Source organism: Nematolebias whitei, chromosome 11, assembly GCF_014905685.2.
Source record: "Nematolebias whitei isolate Nwh7 chromosome 11, NemWhi1, whole genome shotgun sequence".
In the NCBI taxonomy this organism is placed as follows: domain Eukaryota; kingdom Metazoa; phylum Chordata; class Actinopteri; order Cyprinodontiformes; family Rivulidae; genus Nematolebias; species Nematolebias whitei.
This window is the reverse complement of record NC_056508.1, coordinates 24,681,690-24,699,406: the sequence shown is the minus strand read 5'-3', so window position 1 is coordinate 24,699,406 and position 17,717 is coordinate 24,681,690. Positions and strand designations below refer to the sequence as shown.

General features: G+C 42.3%; 2 protein-coding genes across 2 annotated transcripts in view; one reads left to right on the top strand and one right to left on the bottom strand.

Annotated features, from left to right (window-relative positions):
• The window catches only part of commd7 (COMM domain containing 7), a 22,380-nt gene extending 21,726 nt beyond the window's left edge, over positions 1-654 (top strand). The window contains exon 9 of the mRNA XM_037684048.1: positions 535-654. Within this exon, the coding sequence (XP_037539976.1) occupies positions 535-611 (77 nt within the window). The 3' untranslated portion in view covers positions 612-654. The remainder of the gene's footprint in view (positions 1-534) is intronic.
• A 4,928-nt stretch (positions 655-5,582) lies between these two features.
• The window catches only part of asxl1 (ASXL transcriptional regulator 1), a 51,077-nt gene continuing 38,942 nt past the window's right edge, over positions 5,583-17,717 (bottom strand). Inside the window, exons 9-13 of the mRNA XM_037684454.1 lie at positions 13,206-13,302; positions 10,530-10,635; positions 9,473-10,409; positions 6,980-8,132; positions 5,583-6,718 (exon numbers count right to left, since the gene is read on the bottom strand). Coding sequence (XP_037540382.1) covers positions 5,583-6,718; positions 6,980-8,132; positions 9,473-10,409; positions 10,530-10,635; positions 13,206-13,302 — 3,429 coding nt within the window. The remainder of the gene's footprint in view (positions 6,719-6,979; positions 8,133-9,472; positions 10,410-10,529; positions 10,636-13,205; positions 13,303-17,717) is intronic.

The window sequence follows — 17,717 nt, the reverse complement described above, 5'->3', positions numbered from 1 at the left end:
ATATATATATATATATATATATATATATATATATATGTAAATATGTAAATATATATATATAGTAGTCCCTCGCTACTTCACAGTTCGTTTATCGCGGACTCGCTTTATCGCAGTTTTTCAAAATAAGATTGGACATGATACACAATTGGTTGATTGATGGATGAGCCGCACGATCGGCATGAAATTATTATTTTTTCAATAAATTATTTTAAATTATTTAGCATCTGCTGCACATTTGCACCCTTCAAAAGACTGATGTATTATGGCAAAGGTCACAAATCAAGGTTTGTATGGACCATAACTTCTGATCTGCTCAAGTTATTTAAAAAAAACAACAAAAAAAAACTATACATTTGTACCACCACTAGACGGTGTCACCTAACCTTTTCATCTTCCCAGCTTCCACATCAAGGTCACAAATCAAGGTCATCTGTTACAAAAAGGTCATTGTTGTATTGCTGTAGGATAGTTTGTGGTTGGGCATATAACAGGCTTTATGCTGTTCTCTTTTGTTTTCCTCTCTTGTTCCTGCAGAGCTGACGCTGCCTCAGTTTTACAACTTCCTACATGAGCTGGAGAGAGCCAAAACCAGTATGGAGTGTTTCAGCTGATTGTGTGGATTTCTGTGTATTTAAAATACACATTTATATGTATTAATTTGTACAGATAATTTTGTGTTAATGTAAACTTCATTTTCCACATATGAATCTAAACACAAAATCACATTTTACTTTTGGACACTTGTACTTACTCTTCCAATAAAAACTGTTTAAAAGCTAACACTTAGTGTTTGTGGTGTTTTCACTTTAGTGATCTGCTCATGAACCTGCAGTCCTCTTGTTGAATATCACAAACGCTACTGATCTGGTATCGTATGTACCACCCAGTACACAACGAGTTGTGTTATGTGTTGCTGTAGTTTGTTGTATTGTCATCAACAAAAATGGAAGAACTTTAACATTTTAGCAGACAGATGTATTTAGGCCCATGTCGGAAAACATCACATAACAGAATCAATTTACATCTCTGAGTGATGAAAACTTTAAAATTCTGATTTAAAAAATTTGGCTGGGACAAAAAAAAAGATAAAACAAACAAAAAAAAACAACACTTTTGGGCGAACATGGACAAGATTGAAGCTTAGAAGAGAAGCTCCCGAAACAGTGTACCTTACCAACTCTCTTTAAAAACCCTCATAAACTGTCAATATTTACAAAATTACAAACCGTGCTGATCATGTCAGTCTTCTAACTAAAGCCCCAACCGATATGGAAATTTTGGTTATAGCCGATACTGATATTGGGAGGGAGGATACCGATAACCACTAAATGGCTGACATTTTTTGAGCTTTGTCCACCCCCAAGAACCTAAATAAGCAGCAAATGGTGCTCTGGGCTATGCTATGACTTTCCCTTAAAAATTCTATGTTTTCACCGCCTATATGTAAATGTATAACGTCTGTTTATGTTGCTTTGCTGTGGTAGGTTTTTTTGATGTCTCAAATCGTGCCCTGTCTAGGACACGGCGTGAGAGATTTTTTTTTTTTATACCGTCTCTTCTCATGTTTTCTTCCTTTTTCTCATCTAAGCAAAATATTATTCTGAATAAGAATAAGAAGGCCGTGCTATTTATAACTACAGCTTCGTGCACTCCGCCCATCTTTCGGACGACTGTACGTACATATTTGCGTTGTATCTCGGTGCAATGCCAATAAAGTTTATTCTGATTCTGAAGATGACAAAGATAAAGTTACCAACTCTGATATATTTTACCTCTACATTGATTTATTGTTCTGAATAAAGTTTTACATGGCAATAGCCTAAGCTATGGTTATCTAAACTTTAGCTTGATAACTTGAGAGGCACATAGTGGGTTGGAGGATTCAAGAGAATTAGATTTTCTGATTTTTTTTTTTTTTTTTTTTACAGATCAGTTAAAATAAACTTACCATGTTCTGTTCAGCAACATGTGCTACACAGTATTGCTCCCTGCTTTGGCTGTGCTGAAAGTGAAACTTAAGTAGTCCACGTGTCCTCTGCTGGATACATTGTACAATTACGGCTGGTTCCCAGCATTTTAGGTGTGAAAATTATAGGTATTGATATTGGCACAAACGCCTATCGGCCTAAAATTTCAGCCCCTATGGATATAAGGATTCAAGGTTCTTTATTTGTCATACACAACACATGTGGTACATGTGGTGGAACAAAATTGCGTACACCGGGTCCCAGTTACATCCAACAAAAATATAAAATGTAAAAGAAACAGTAGTAAGATCTAAGATATGAACTAAGAAAAATGTGAAACTAAAAATACACTAAACTAAAAATACACTAAGCATTAGTAGTATAAAAACAATATGCCAAACAGCAGCATGAACATGAGTCTGTGTGAGCAGATGAGTACGAATGAACACGGCAGCATCAATCAGGTATAGTAATGATGGTACCGATGGTATGTCAGAAGGCCTCCTTTAGCAACTGTGAGACTAGCTGTGGACGCCGACAAGAGATCATCCTCCGGGACACCAACATTACGCCGGGATGCCGGGACTCCCAAGTTATCACATATATCCTCTAACTTAATCACCACAGCTTTAGTTAGGTAGTCCATTTTTCTCTGAAGGATGACGACGTCATCAGTACTGGTGGATAGGGACTTCTCCATCTCAGCAAGTTACTCTGAACCCAGTGAAACTCTCCTGCACCGCAGACAGACCAGAGGACAATTCCTTTTTGAAGGAGAGCAGCTTGGATTTAATGGAGGAAAGACTCAAAGACAGCATGAGACTCACATTTTAAGTGTAGCAGCAAAGTCCTCCCAGAGATCTGAAATGAGCTGTTTTGAGAGCGACTTCGCTAATTGTGGCGGCATGGGTGGCAGCCCCCGCCACCAGAGAAGAGGTTCCAGCACAGGTCGAGGGTTCACCACAAGAAGCAGGCTTCAGGTGAGGCTGGATCTAATTTCTAGTCAACTTTGGTAGCATTTTAGTGACCAGAACAAAATATACTGTTAAATGGATTTAGATATCACTTGAGGTCAAACAAGTGCCCAATAATAATTTTAAAAAAGAGCCAACTCTGAAGGAGCTCACCATAACACAACAAGTATATTTTTGTCTCATTTGTTTAACTGGGTTCTCTTTATCTACTTTTAGGACTTGTGTGAAAATCTGAAGGTGTTTTAGTCCTTATTTATGCAGAAATATAGAAAATTATAGAAACGTCCAAATTCAAGCACCACTGTATCCTTACAGTTCTGTCTGGTCATTTTTAATAACTTTTTGAGTTTATACTGACTACACTCAGAGTAAATTTCACTCTGGTAGAAGTTTATCAGAAAATGTTTGTAACCAAATTTAAAAAAAAAAAAAATCTCATCTTTTATTTTTCCTCCATCTTGCAGCGCAACAGAATGTAACAATATGCTGATAACGGTATAGCTTCAATGCAAACATCACTTGATAAAATTACTCCTGTAAAAAGAAAGTAATCAGTCAGAAGAAGCTTAGTTCATTTCACTTGCTTACTTTAAAACAGACATCTAGAAAGTTGGAAGTCTGTACAGCGCCCTGAGATGGTGTTGGTTGTGAATTGGCATCACAAATAAACTTAAAATTGAACTGAAAGAAATGGTGCTCCATTAACATTAAATAATTTTATTTAACCTGGAGAAATATGCTGCTAACATACAAGAAAGCCCTTAATAAAGCTAGAACTGTATCATTGGATATACTCATAACTGATCAACCTTTGGAGTCAGGATGAGACAACTAACTTTAGAAAACAAAAATGGCTATGACTCAAGTTTTGAAGAAAGTATTGACCTAAGAATTGGTATGGTAGTTGCCAAGATTAATTCCTAAAACATTCTGAACACTTTGTTTAAAGTTTTACCATCATGTTTTACCAGTATGCTGGGTCAATATATCAAAACCACTGGATGGATTTTAACTCAACATTTTTAGGAAATAATCATTGGATGTACTTTCACAACAGTTTCATTTTTAGAGCAAACCTTATTCAAGATGGCTGCCATAGCCAACTGATCTTGGAAAAAAAATCTGTCAATTTTATAGATCAACCTAAAATACAAAAAAATATATAACTTGGTCAACCAAGGACTACGGTAATAAAGTAGCTGAGAGTCCTTCCCAACAATGTGAAATGCTGTTGCCAGTTTTAATGAGTTTGTGAGATCATATCTCTCCAGTTTTATCTTCTCTCCATCGACTCTGTTAAATTCAGAATAGAATTCCACCTACAAAGCTTTCAACAACCTAGTTCTATCTTCTATTACAGATCTTGTTTTTTCTATACTTTCCTAACAGAGCACTTCACACCCAAGACTGCAGGTTTACTTGTGGTTTCTAGAGTTTCCAAATGCAGGATGGGAGGAAGATCTTTCAGTTACCAGGCTCCTCTCTTGTGGAACCAACTTCCAGTTTCTGTCCATGAGACTGATACCTTGTCTACTTTTAAGACAAAGCTTAAGTCTTTGCTTTTTGATAAATCCTAGTTAGGGTCAGCTTGGGTTTCCTGAGCTATCCCTTAGTTATTCTGCTATAAGCTTAGACGGCTGGAGGACAAATCAACCATGTTTCCTCACTGCTGTGGTCCTTTCTTGGTCTACTCTACGTGTTTGCATTTGTAATCATTTCTATCCTTGCGTTTTTTGTTTTTCCTCCAATAGAATGTACAGCCTGGACATGTCATTCTAGTTTTGTGTTTCTCCTTCCCGTCCTCAAACCCCAGCCGGTCGAAGCAGATGGCTACTCGTCCTGAGCCTGGTTCTGGTGGAGGTTTCTTCCGGTTAATAGGGAGTTTTTCCTTTCCACTGTTGCCTTTGTGCTTGCTCAGGATGAGAGCCTGTGACTTAACACTGGCTCCCTTACATAGATAGCTTCTACTAATTGGCTTTTTTGATAATTATAATTGGCTTTTATAATGTTATGTGTAATGTGAATGCTTTTGTACAGTGCCTTGAGATCACGTCTGTTGTAACTTGATGTATTAATAAACTGAACTGAAGTCTCACAACATTGCAGGAGATTGCACTGGTTCTTTTCAAGGCTCGACCAAGAGCGACCAACTTCTCAAAAATAAAATTATTTCAGTTTAAAAACTCTGGCATGAAATGTGGCAGGCGATGTGCATCTTTATAAATCCAGTTGAAGAGAACCAGACCATGAATGAAAACAGTAAATTAGGTCGTTCACTCCTTTTAATGAATAAAAAAATACTTCTTTGAGCAAAGAGACTATCAGATCCTGTCTGCAGAGCAAACTGAGAACCAAAACAATAGTGACCTCCAGATGATGAAAAGTGGAGCAACACAAGATGAGGTAAATAGCACAATTTACAAATAATCATGCTCCAAATTCACAATAACAATAATTATCAGTACAGCTAGAAAAAAATTGCAACAAGAAAAGATAACAGACTTATGATACAAGGCATACATTGCCCACAAGAATTGTTCTGTTCTCTATGGTCATTATCCTTCTGTACACTAAAGCTGCCCAATCATGCTGCTGGTCCATCACCGGCAGCAGTTCTACAGTGTACAGGGTCAAAGACACACTATCTGACCACCAGGCACGAAACGCAGAGTTTAGAGGGTCCGATGCAATCGTCATGGCAAAAGGCACCACAGCCTTGGCACATGATCATGGCTTTGAGACGACACGAGCACTTGAGTGCCACCTCCTCAGCCGCTGTATCTGCAAAGGCCTGGATGCTGAGGGTGGTGTGGCTGGACGCCAGGCGGGGGCACAGCTGAAGGACACCGTCAGCCATTCCCCTGGAAAAACCACCATTGTCCATCATTGATACATTAGCTGTGTAGCTAACGCTTTGTTTGGGGAGCTTCCCATAGAGCTGAAAGGGAAGGGAGGAAGAAGAAGGTGAAGAGGAGGAGGAAGGCGAGGTGGCTGAACATGGAGGTTTGCTGTGCTCCTTCTTGGCTATCCTCGCCAAAGTCATTTCCATGTTGAGGAGGCCCTCCATCGCTCCTCCACTCAGGTATCCATCAATGGAGTTCCCAGGTTCTTTTTTAGTTCCATTGATGGGCATGATGGGGCCGGATTTTGTAAGAGCCTGGCAGGAAGATCTTGCACCACCTTCATTCTTTACAGTGGGTGTAGGAGACAGCTGCTGTTGGTGAAAATGAGGGGGCTGACACTGCAGGGATCTCATGTTTATCTTAATTGTTGCTATGTTCTCAGTGGGGTGGGGTTCTGTGTGGGAAGGTGAGGGGGTACTGGGTAAGATCTGATAGACTGGTCGATCTGGAGTGGCTCTCTGCGAAGGCTGATGTAACTCTTTAAAAGCTGCAGGTTCTATAGAAGCCAGAGAAGCAACGTCTGACTGACCCTTGGATGACATTGGCACCGAGGTAATGACTGGAACAGCACCAGAAGTCTTGTGAGGCAAGTACAGAGACCCTTCTGTGGCCTCAGTGAGGCAGGAGACTGGGTGACCCATTGGTGACTTGTTAGAATGAGTCAAATCTGTGCTAGAAGATGAGTCGGAGAACTCTGGCTTACTGCGAGTTCCCTGGTTCCTTGTTGCTGAAGATCTGGATTGGGATACTGGTAGTCGGCTAATCTCCAGCCTGTTGGCAGAGTGTGAGGGTAGAACCTTCTCCAAAGGCAGACTGCCTTGTAGCAGCTGAGTGACCAGGGGGTTGTTGGCCTCCACAGTGGACACTGGTCTGGCTAAGGGGGTCAGTTTTTTAGAAACAGACGCAACATGTGGGTGTGTGACAGTAGAACTAAAAACTCCATGACACTCGTCTTCAGCTGAAATAGATCTGGAGTTTTGACTGTCTTGTGTAATCTCAATTTTGACCACAACATTGTTCTCTCTTAGTCCTTGAGGATGGGTAGTGGGAAGAGGGTGGTGGTCAGGGGAAAAATGATTACGATGCTGTGACTGAGGCAGACTGTTGGGATAACAAGGATGAATGACTGTCTGACCTTGACGGCTAGACACATGGGCCTGAATGACCGGATGCTGGTTCTGAGGAGGAGGGCTGCAGATAACCAACGGTCCATTTTGCTGGGCTGTGAGAGGTGAGCACCAGTGCGAGTCAGAGGACAGTTGCTGCTCGTCCTCCTGGCTCTCGTTCTCACAGTCCGAGGCAGTTTCTGTGGAGTCGCTGTGTGTGTCAACCTCATCGTATTTCTCTTTACAAATGTTAATTACCTCCACACGTCTGGGAGAGGAAACATCTGTTGGCCGGTCTACGTGGTGAGATCCATGCTGGATAACACTACCCAGTCCAACTTCTTTTCCTTTTTCGTGTTCTTTGGTCTGACAAGAACCACCCAGTGTCTGAATGACATCCACACCCTGAGCTCCAAATCTGGGAAGGGAATCTGGGATTGAAGTCTGGGTCAGCGTAGGTTTTTCTAAATCTTGGTTCACCATTTTTGAGGAGGAATTAGTAGACTTCGGCAGCTGGGTTTCCTGGTCTGACTTGGTGACTGATGTCTCAGAAGTGACGTCAGGCTCTGGGGAGAACGCACAAGTCTTTTCTATGAACCTACTGGAGGAAATCTGGACAGTGGCTGATGTTTCTTCCACATCTCTGCCAGCCTTGGACACTGTGGCAGACTGGTCTTGTAGAGGACTTAAGGTTTGTGGAGACTCTAAGGACGTGGAAGTGGATGTATTGGACAGTGAAGGGGAAGGGTGGGAGGTGGGTTCTACATTGAGAAGCTGTAGTTGTGTTCTCGACGAATTAGGTTCAGAAGATGATTCCTGCTCCTCCAACTCATTAAATCCTCTTCCATCTCCTCCTCCTCCTCCTCCTCCTCCTCCTCCTCCTCCGGGCTCGATAGGTCCTGGATGCTCTCGCGTTCGCCGTCCATTGCTGCTATCCGGTAACCCAGTAGCAGGCCGCAGCCGGACACCGGCCGTCCCTGCCCCCTCGCCAGAGGCTGCAACAGCAGCAGCGGCTTCGCGCTGTGCGCGGGCTTGCTGGGCACGGGCTTTGATGTCTGCCAGGGTCCGCGCGCCCCCCGTCCCCGACCTCCACGAGCCCTCGCCAGGGGGCACGATCCGAGGGCAGATTTGGTAGGTGGAGTGCCCTTTGACCCAGGGTGGTTTGATTCTTGATAGTTGAATCTGGAACAGAAACAAAAGAGTAACAAGACGGGTGTTATATCAAAGTATGTTTCTAAAGAAGAAGAAGGGCTATGCAGCATTTATAGATCAGTTTTTCTTGTGCATGTCAAACGGGACTGTGTTGTGTATACATTTTAATGTCAACCAGTAATACCTGCAGTAAACATACCACAAGTTTTTCCTTTACGAGCCTCTTCAAATGCATCCTAACTCACTCCCCCTTCTATCCTGAAAACCAAAGCAGGAACCCTCCCCTGCTCATCTGAACTATTCTCCAACAGATACTAGGTTGGAGTTTCAGAAACAAAACTGCTCAATACAAATCAGCAAGGTTCAAAGACGTGAGTAAATGTTTCCAAAGAAAACAGCTCTGGGTATTTCATTTGCAAGAGGTTTTGATTTCACAGGAAGATCATGAACAAACCGTTCAACCACTGTCACTGTCTCAGCTTTTTCCACAAAGACATCACTGCAAGAGCTGAGTACCTGATTTAGAAAGGTTGTAGAAATCAGTTCATCCAAACTTTTCTGGACTTTCTGAAAGCTGCTGTTTATCTTGATAATGTTAGAAATGGAGAGCGAACACTGTCATAAAGAACAACACTCAAATACCTGCCCAGTTCAGAGGCCTACAGCAATTGTTGTAGCAACGTGCTTACATGATGAAATGGCTGTCTGAATTTGTCTTCAGTCCACAAAAAATAAATTATTAGGAAAAAAAAAAGCCTGGTTGGACTTTTTGGTCAGAGGATGGACTTGTTAATACCTTCATCGAATGGCATTTACTGTGCTGTATTGTGTTGCGGTCTCACAGCTAGTTGTAATTTTTATGCTTTATCATTGGTAATTTTTTTTTAACTCCTGGTCAGAATGTGCTGTATTAATTTTAAATCTAATGACCCATCTTTGTGTAGCATGGATTGCTGTTCTAGTCTGGTCATTTAACTTGGTTCATGGGTCGAGTGTACTACTTGCTTCTGTGTATAACTTTGACAAACACATTTAGGTGGTTGTGTGTTTCGTTATTCATATATCACTGGTCTGTTGTTATTGTACCTGAATGTAATGGGGACTACAGCTGGATTTTGTTCTGTATTTTCACTGATTAAAGGTAAGTTCTGTTGGACTGTGACAGAGGACAGTCAGTTTCTTTTATCTCAGTGAGGGACTGAGGTTTAGTGCATCAACATCTCAGTCATGGTTCACTACTGCATCAGACAAATACTGCAATATCATTCAATTATCATGACAAAGCTCTAAAATATTGCAATACTAATATGTAGTCATTTACCCTTGCCCTAAGTTAAAGTGCACAAAAAGTTCATGCACTGACATCTTACCCGTATAGGTGGCACCTTGGGTTCTTCGGTTGTTGGCTGTGGCTTTTCTGAACTGACACTTTCAATTGTGGTACGAAAGGACTGACGGTCATCGAGTCGCGCCCTCTTTCCGGGAAACCTAGAGGGGGCCTCAGTCTCATCTTGCCTCCTCTTCTGCTCCACGGGGGTTGCGGCTGGGCTAGCTGACGGACTGCTCTCTCGGCTGCTAGTAGCGGTTCCTCCTGTGATAGAGGTGATCACAGAGGCAGTATCATCCAGGGTATCCGCAGGGACTGTGGCACTGGAAGATCCTGAAGATGATGAAGAGTCCAAGCCTGCAGCAAAAGCCCCCTGACGATCAGATGAAGAGGGTGATGAGGCAGGTGAGGATGCAGACGAAGAAGAGGTGGAGGAGGAGGAAGGAGAGGTAGTGGAGGCCAGAACGGGTGCCGTTTCCTTGGGAAGCAAGCAGGGTGTCACTTCAGGCTCTTCATTGGCACTGGTGGAGGCTGGGCTGGGACTGGGACTTGGAGCAGGAGATGGGGCTGGTAATGGAGGTGGTTCTGAAGTAGGAGAGGGCATTGGTTCTGTAGAGGCGCTCTCATCTGGGAGTTCCACAGCACAGTCAGTGTGGAGCACGACCTCACCTTGGACCACGGTGTTACTGGACATGGAAGAGTCTATGGAGACAGCCGCTACATCTAACACGGCACCTGTCTCACCTCCATCTGTAGACTGCAGAGCTGGAGCAGCCTTGCAAAGAGTACGACGAGCTCTCCGACGCAAGTCAGCACGTGTACGTCTTCTCATCCTGCCATCCCGCCTCCGGCGACCCACCGTGCGTCGTTTGGGAGCACCAGCTGCCACCACAGCAACATCAGTTTCCAGCACAGGGCCTGCAACTTCATTGGCTTCACTCATGGTGAGCTTGAGGGACTCCTCTCGTGTTAAACCAGATCTATGGGCACACAAGGTATGTATTAGAGCACCACACACTGGATATATCTGAAGAGGAGTTGTCTCTATCACATGGCAAACAACGAGAATAAGAAGGGATTAGAAGTTAGTAGGTTCTTACTTCTGCCCATGGTACTCCTCAAAAAACTTCTCCTTCCACACCTCAACCTTCTTCTCCTTTTCCATTTCCTGTCGAAAGCGGACCTGCATCTCATGGGTGAATTCACCTGAAAAGGTCAAACGCATTCACAAATTTAAAAAAATGCATCTCCGTTTTCTGCAGGGAAAACAAGTTTGAAGTTTTAATACTTTACACTTTAATGCTTGACCTATATTGTACAGGCAAACAGAGAAAATCCCACAGGGACGTCTTCCATGGAGGAAGCCGAGTCGAGGGACTTTGGGGTTTTTCTGTCCATAACCGTGGCTGAGGTTGCAAAGGTAGTTAAAAAGATCTGCAGCGGCAGGGCCCCGGGGGTGGATGAGATTCACCCTAATTTCCTAAAGGCTCTGGATATTGTGGGGCTGTCTTGGTTGACACGCCTTTGCAACATCACGTGGACATCGGGGGCAGTGCCACTGGTGGTCCCCCTCTTCAAAAAGGGGGACCAGAGGGTGTTCTCCAATTACAGGGGCATCACTCTCTTTAGCCTCCCTGGTAAGAAGAGCTATCATTTCTAACCCAGGCCCACACCCGACCCTAAATTCGGGCCAAAATAATGTGCTGGATGAGTGGGCCGGGTTGAACCTTTGATTGCATCAGCGGACACGCGCAGCTGACGATCCAATTTGGATCACCACCAGCCGCTCGTGGCCGTTTGAATGCGCGCTGACCAGCCAGTTGAAAGAGGTACAAAGAGTCCAGATGGATGACTGCCATCGACCCACCTGCAGCTTAACTGGACCAAGCTGCTGTGTCAGCGGACGCGCGCAGCCGATGAGTCAGAGTCAGAGATTCTTTATTGTCATTCGCACCACATGTGGTACATGTGGTCGAGTGAAATTATGTATGATGTATGTATGTATGTATTATGTATGATGACTGTTAAAAACTAACAACTATAATATTATAATAACTATAATAATCCGGTGACTCTCGTTAATAAACAATAAATCTTATATCTTCCTATCTTTGAAATATGTTTTTAAATCATGTCAAACTGATTTGCTTACAAAAGCAGAACAAGCTTAAGTAAAAAAAAGTTTTTGTTTTTTTTCTGGGTTCGGGTCTGTAATCAGTTACTTAGTCGGTTTCGGGTCAGGCTCGGAAAAAATTATACAGGTTCGGTCCAGGCCGGGCCGGATTTCTTTAGGCCCAAATGCAACTCTACTGGTAAGGTCTGTTCAGGAGTACTTGAGAAGCTCAGATCCAGGAGTAACAATGTGGGTTCCGTCCTGGCTGTGGAACACTGGACCAGCTCTTTACCCTCCCTAGGGTCCTCAAAGGGTCATGGGAGTTTGCCCATCCAGTCCACATGTTTTGTGGACGTGGAGAAGGCTTTTGATCATGTTCCTCAAGGTACACTATGGTGGGTACTCTTTGAGATTGGGGGCCCATTGCTATGGGCTGTTCGACCCTGTACAAGCAGTGTGAGAGTTTGGTTCGCATTGCCAGCAGTAAGTCGGACCGCTTTTCAGGGTGGGAGTTGGACTCTGCCAGGGCTGCCTGTTGTCACCAATTCTATTCATAACTTTCATGGACAGAATTTCTTGGTGCATCCAGGGGGCAGAGAGTCTGGTTTGGTGGACTCAGGATTCCATCTCTGCTATTTGCAGATGATATGGTCATGTTGGCATGTGATCTTCAGATCTCACTTGAGAGGTTCGCAGCCGAATGTGAAGCAGCTGGGATGAGGATCAGCACCTCCAAATCTGAGGCCATGGCCCTCAGTCGGAAAAAGGTGGATTGCTCTCTTCGAGTCAAGGGTGAGATTCTGCCTCAAGTGGAGGAGTTCAAGTACCTCTGGGTTTTGTTCACAAATGAGGAAAGAATGGAGCGTGAGATTGACGGACGAATTGCTGCAGCGTCTGCAGTACTGCAGACTCTGTGCTGGTATGTTGTGGTGAAGAGGGAGCTGAGCTGTGCAAAGTTCTCCGTTTACCTGTCGATTTACGTTACTACCCTCACATATGGCCACGAATTCTGGGTAGTGACCGAAAGAATGAGATCATGAATTCAGGTGGTTGAAATAAGTTTCCTCCACAGGGTATCTGGACTCTCCCTTAGAAACAGCGTGAGAAGTTCAGTTATCCAGGAGAAAATCAAAGTAGAACCGCTGCTTCTCCACATCGAGGGGAGCCAACTGAGGTGGTTCGGGCATCTGGTAAGGATGCTCCCTGGGTGCCTCCTTAAGGAGGTGCTTCAGGAATGTCCAACTGGGAGAAGACCCCGGGGAAAAAGCAGGACACGCTGGAGAGATTACGTCTCTCGGGTAAAAATAAGAATCGATAAAAATGCATTGATTTATATTATAATGGTATTGGAAAAATAAGTTGTAATGGGATATCCATATGGTTGATTTCCCCCCTCATGAACACTAGAGGGCAGTAAAGTTACTCTGAGGTTATGAGAGCAATTCAAACAATTCTGACAAAAAAAAAAAAAAAAGGATTTTTAGATTGTCAGAAAAAAAAAAGGTCCTTTTTATTGATAGTGCCAAAAAAAATAAAAAAATAATACACAGACACAAATTAGTGAGTTTTCCTCAACCCTTCTGGGGGTTAAATATTCATGTACAACCCTGCAGAAGTCTTTGATCAAATACGCAGCTTATTCATAATGAGCAGGTTCACTTACCCTCAGCAAGTCTTTCTTTCCAGCTCTGAGAGGCATGAGTAAAGAATTCATTATTGAGAGCAGAACTACTTAATCGGGCCATCCCATCAGGTCCAATCTACACAAGCAGAGAGAGAACATAGAACGCATTTATACACCAGAGAAAACAAACTGTCTTTTCGACATTTTGATCGTTGTTATTTTGACAAATTAATGCTTTTGTTTTGACACGCGATAAATGTGAATAATACACAAACATTTCTCTCGTATTTTTTTTTTGTACTGTAGCTAAGCCTTTTTATTTATTATGTCTGAAACGTATGCATGCGTTCACATCAGCAGTTGTGCGCGCTCTGTACAGATGTCTGGAGACGCTCCTGTGCATAATGTATGGCAAGCCAAGTGGCCCATTAATAGCTACTTTTACCACAAGTCTGGCAATTAATGGGCCACTTGGCTTGCCATATAGATAAAGACACTTCATCCACGTGGGACATGCCGTCCGCGTCTCTGCTGGGCAGGAGTGTGTGTGCGAGCAGGTGCGCCTGCTGCAGCTGCAATATCCACTCCAGACTGGGCAATGTCTCCTCTCTTTGCATTTTTAAATAAATAATCAAAATAAAAATGTGCAATGACTTTGGACTTTTAGGGGCAGAGATTTGAGTTGCTGGATCCAAGCAAACAGTTGCCAAAACATACCCTATCAAAATTAGAGAGTTCCCGGTAGGGGTGGGCAATATGGCTCAAATATAATATTGTGATATTTCAGAGCATTCTGACGATAACGATAAATTTCGTGATATAACAACAACAACAAAAAACAGAAATCTGTTATTCATTTGACAAAATTAACTTAACATGTTGCTTTGCAGTATTATATAAAAACTAAAAAGAAAAACAAGGGTTAATTTTACTGAAATTACTTTATTTTAGTAAAGTATTCAGTCTCAAAGTAAAAAAAAAATAAAAACTATCTTTGTTATTTAGATTGAAAAAGTCTGCACAAAATATACATCAATAAATCCACCAAAAAACTAAAGTGCAGGTGAAGTTTCCCAAAATAACTAAATAAAATGAAGCTTAAGATCTGTTGAGCATACATGTATCATACAATATATGTTGTCTTTAAATGAGCTATAACTTCCAAAACTTGACAAGGTGCCTCCAGCTGACCCTGAAGCTCGTTGGTGTTTCATCTTTCTCTGTTCCTGCAGGAATGACACATTTCTCTTTCATCACCTGACTCTGTTCTTGGTCAATGGACTGTGGAACTCCAGAGACAGACCTGCGCGTGTTTGTACCGGCAGTTTAGAGCGGGGGAGACGCAGCCTGCACCGGCAGCCAGAGCAGGGTGAGGAGAAAAAAAAAAGACGAGTGGCAGCTTAGAGCGGGGGAAGGGAGAGACATTTGAGCCGTCTGTACCTGCAGTTTAGAGCTGGATGGAGACAGCTGAGCCACGCGTGGTTTGTTTTTAGCTTTTTAACTAGCTAGTACTGCTCACAACTAATTAGCGTTACACCAGTACCGACAGGTGAGGGGGGGGGGGGGGGGCGCAATTCGGTTTGGTTGTTCGCCGCACACGGTTCTGTTAAAGGGGCGAGGCCCCTGACGTATTACGTCATGAAATTAGCATATAATGATATCATTTTTTTTGCGCAGGCAAGCTTTTTTTTTACCAGTATTATCGTGACCAATATGCCCTAGTTCCTGGATCTTGTTCTGGCAGAATCCGTTCAAATTAAGTACTGGAACACGGGCTGCAGGGGGGCCTGTGGGTCCTGCCCAAGAAAATGTTGAATAAGTATATGCCATTTCCTGCATTCTGGTGTATTTTAACAGGCTGTTAAAACATATATGTTTACCTGCATTTGTAAACACTTTATTCAACAACTATTAGAGAGCAACAACAGCTCTCTCCTTGTGCATGAATGGAGCAGCTCCGCTTCTATCAATCATCCTAAACCCCGCCCCCTTCCCCTCACGTCACAGTTCAGAGCTCGACTCTTATCTGCTGAATTCAGTCCTGCTTTCAAACCGATTTGCAATTTTGTTGTGCTGTTTAATGATTTTTTTTTTTTTTTGTCGTTGTTTCTTAATAAAAATGCGCAATGACTTTGGACTTTTAGAGGTGGAGGTTTGAGTTACTGGATCAGAGCACACAGTTTCCGGAATACACACTGTCAAAATAAGAGATACTGGATCTTGTTCTAAAGAGTGATCGGGTTGTTGTTTATTTTTAATAAATAATCAAAATAAAAACTTGCGATGACTTTGGACCTTTAGGGGCAGAGATTTGAGTTGCTGGATCCGAGCAAACAGTTGCCAGAACCCACCCGGTCAAAATTAGAGAGTTCCCGGATCTTGTTCCAGCAGGATCTGGCTCACATTAAGCACTGGTCTAACCTTAAAGACCAATAAGATACTGTCATTGACCCATCCCCCAACACAGACGTGCATTAACAAGGATATGACCAATAAAATTACCGGACAGGTCAAAGTGGACCAATGAAACTTCTTATTACTAGCTACTGTAAATGTAATGCACTCACACTAAATTCTTCAGATCAGGTACTGTACTTTTACGCCTCATGCACAGACTTTGTTCATTTGTTCAGCGATAATGGAAAAAGCATGGAGAATTTCTTATGATGCAGCCGTCAAGTTCAAAGCGATGGATCTGGCTGTCGAAGATGGAAACAGAGACGATAAGCTTTGCATCAACGAGTTGATGGTCAGGCATTGGCGATGCAAAGCAGTCAAGTCTGATACATGTTTTAACAAAAGTTTTAAAATTATTTCTGTGTGACATCTTTCTGTGTACGGTAAATATGTGTTTAAAAACCGGTATCTCATTTTAAACTCTCATCCGAGCACATTAAACCGAGTGGAGACAACGAACGAGGAGGGCTCTTCCCCCCTTCCCTTCCATCATGAGAGCTCAGAAGAGAAGTTGTCAGATTTATTTTTAAAGCACTTAGTCAGTCAAGACTGGTAAATATTTAAATAAAAGTTTTTAAAAAATCTTTCTGTGCACGGTAAATAAGTGTTTAAACACCAGTATCTAATTTAAGCTCATCTAAACGCATGAAACAGAGCGGAGGAGACAATGTATGGGAGCAGCTCTTCCCCCTTCCTCCCTCCCGCTCATGTGAGCAGTGCTGTGGAGAAATCACGTCAAATTTATTTAGAAGGTACATTTAAAAACAGCACTTGTTACCAAAAGTGTTTAACAATAAAAATCAATGATACCAATTTAATTACCATTTACTGATTTTACCGGTACTATTTGACTTAAGGTCACGGGACCTCAATAAGAATTCTGGGTAAAATTTACCGGTATATATATATACTTTTTTTTTTTAAATAATTTTGGTTACGTAGGTGTTTGGCACTGTCCTGTCCAGTGATTATGCTTAGATAGTTCTTGTGTTCATTCTGTAAATTGAATGGTTTTAACTAGGAATGCGCAATATAAACGGTACACGGTAGAAACAATAGAAATTTAGCCTACGATAGAGATCTGTCTTCTACCAGCTAACCGCAGTAATGCTGTGTCTGAAGTAAAATCAGAGTTGTCAGATTTAATCGTTACTTTTTTTTGTTGAAAACTGTGCGCAAGTGGCGTTAAAGTCTTTTCTTCGAGAGCTAAGTAGCGAAGCTACAAGCTAACTACAGCCGGCTTGTCGTAGTGTTGCCGTATTCGGACGCATGCGCAAAACGCTGTGTTCCGTCAAAAGTTTTATTTTTCCCCTCGAAAGTTAAAGTAAGCGTTGGTCAGCTGTAGAGAAACCTGCTCTCTGATCTGTGGAAAAAAAAAAACACTGTTGTGTGATTTTACTGCGAGACCCTCTGGTCAAAGCCACAGACTCATTTTGTGTCAGCTCTCCTTAAAGCGGAAGGAGTCGCCAACTAGAGGGTTGGAGGGTGAAGTGTTTCAGTGTAAAATGCTGCTCTGTTGCTGTTCATTTCTTAAGTGAGACTGGAAACTGTTAACAACATATTCTTTTGTTTAAAATATATGGCTAAAACTACATTTTATATATTTTGCACTGTTTTGCACTACAAGCAAGAAGCCCAATTGTTGATTTGTTTATTATTTAAAAACTCTCTGGACCTAGTAGTGGAATTTTTTTTAATTCAAAATAAATGATAGCAAAAGGACACCCTATGCTTAAAAAAAATTCCTATTAAGTTTTATATCCAAAACATATTGTGATATATATCGTTATCGCCACCCTTCACAATACATATCGAGATATGAATTTTATGCCATATCGCACATTCCTAGTTTTAACCAGGATTCAGACAGCAAAGCATTATGAAGACTTCAGATGATCATGCAGTCTAAATGTGTGTTGAAAGCAAGCTATAGTCTATGAAACGCCATACGGTGGTTGATTCTTGTATTCTTGTTCAACAGCTGCACATTACGACGGAGTTGGATGGGCACATATTCTGACGAGGAACGGTGGATGCCCACGGCTTAATAGCTGGAGCGTCTTATTTATGTACAAACTTATGATTTATCTTGTA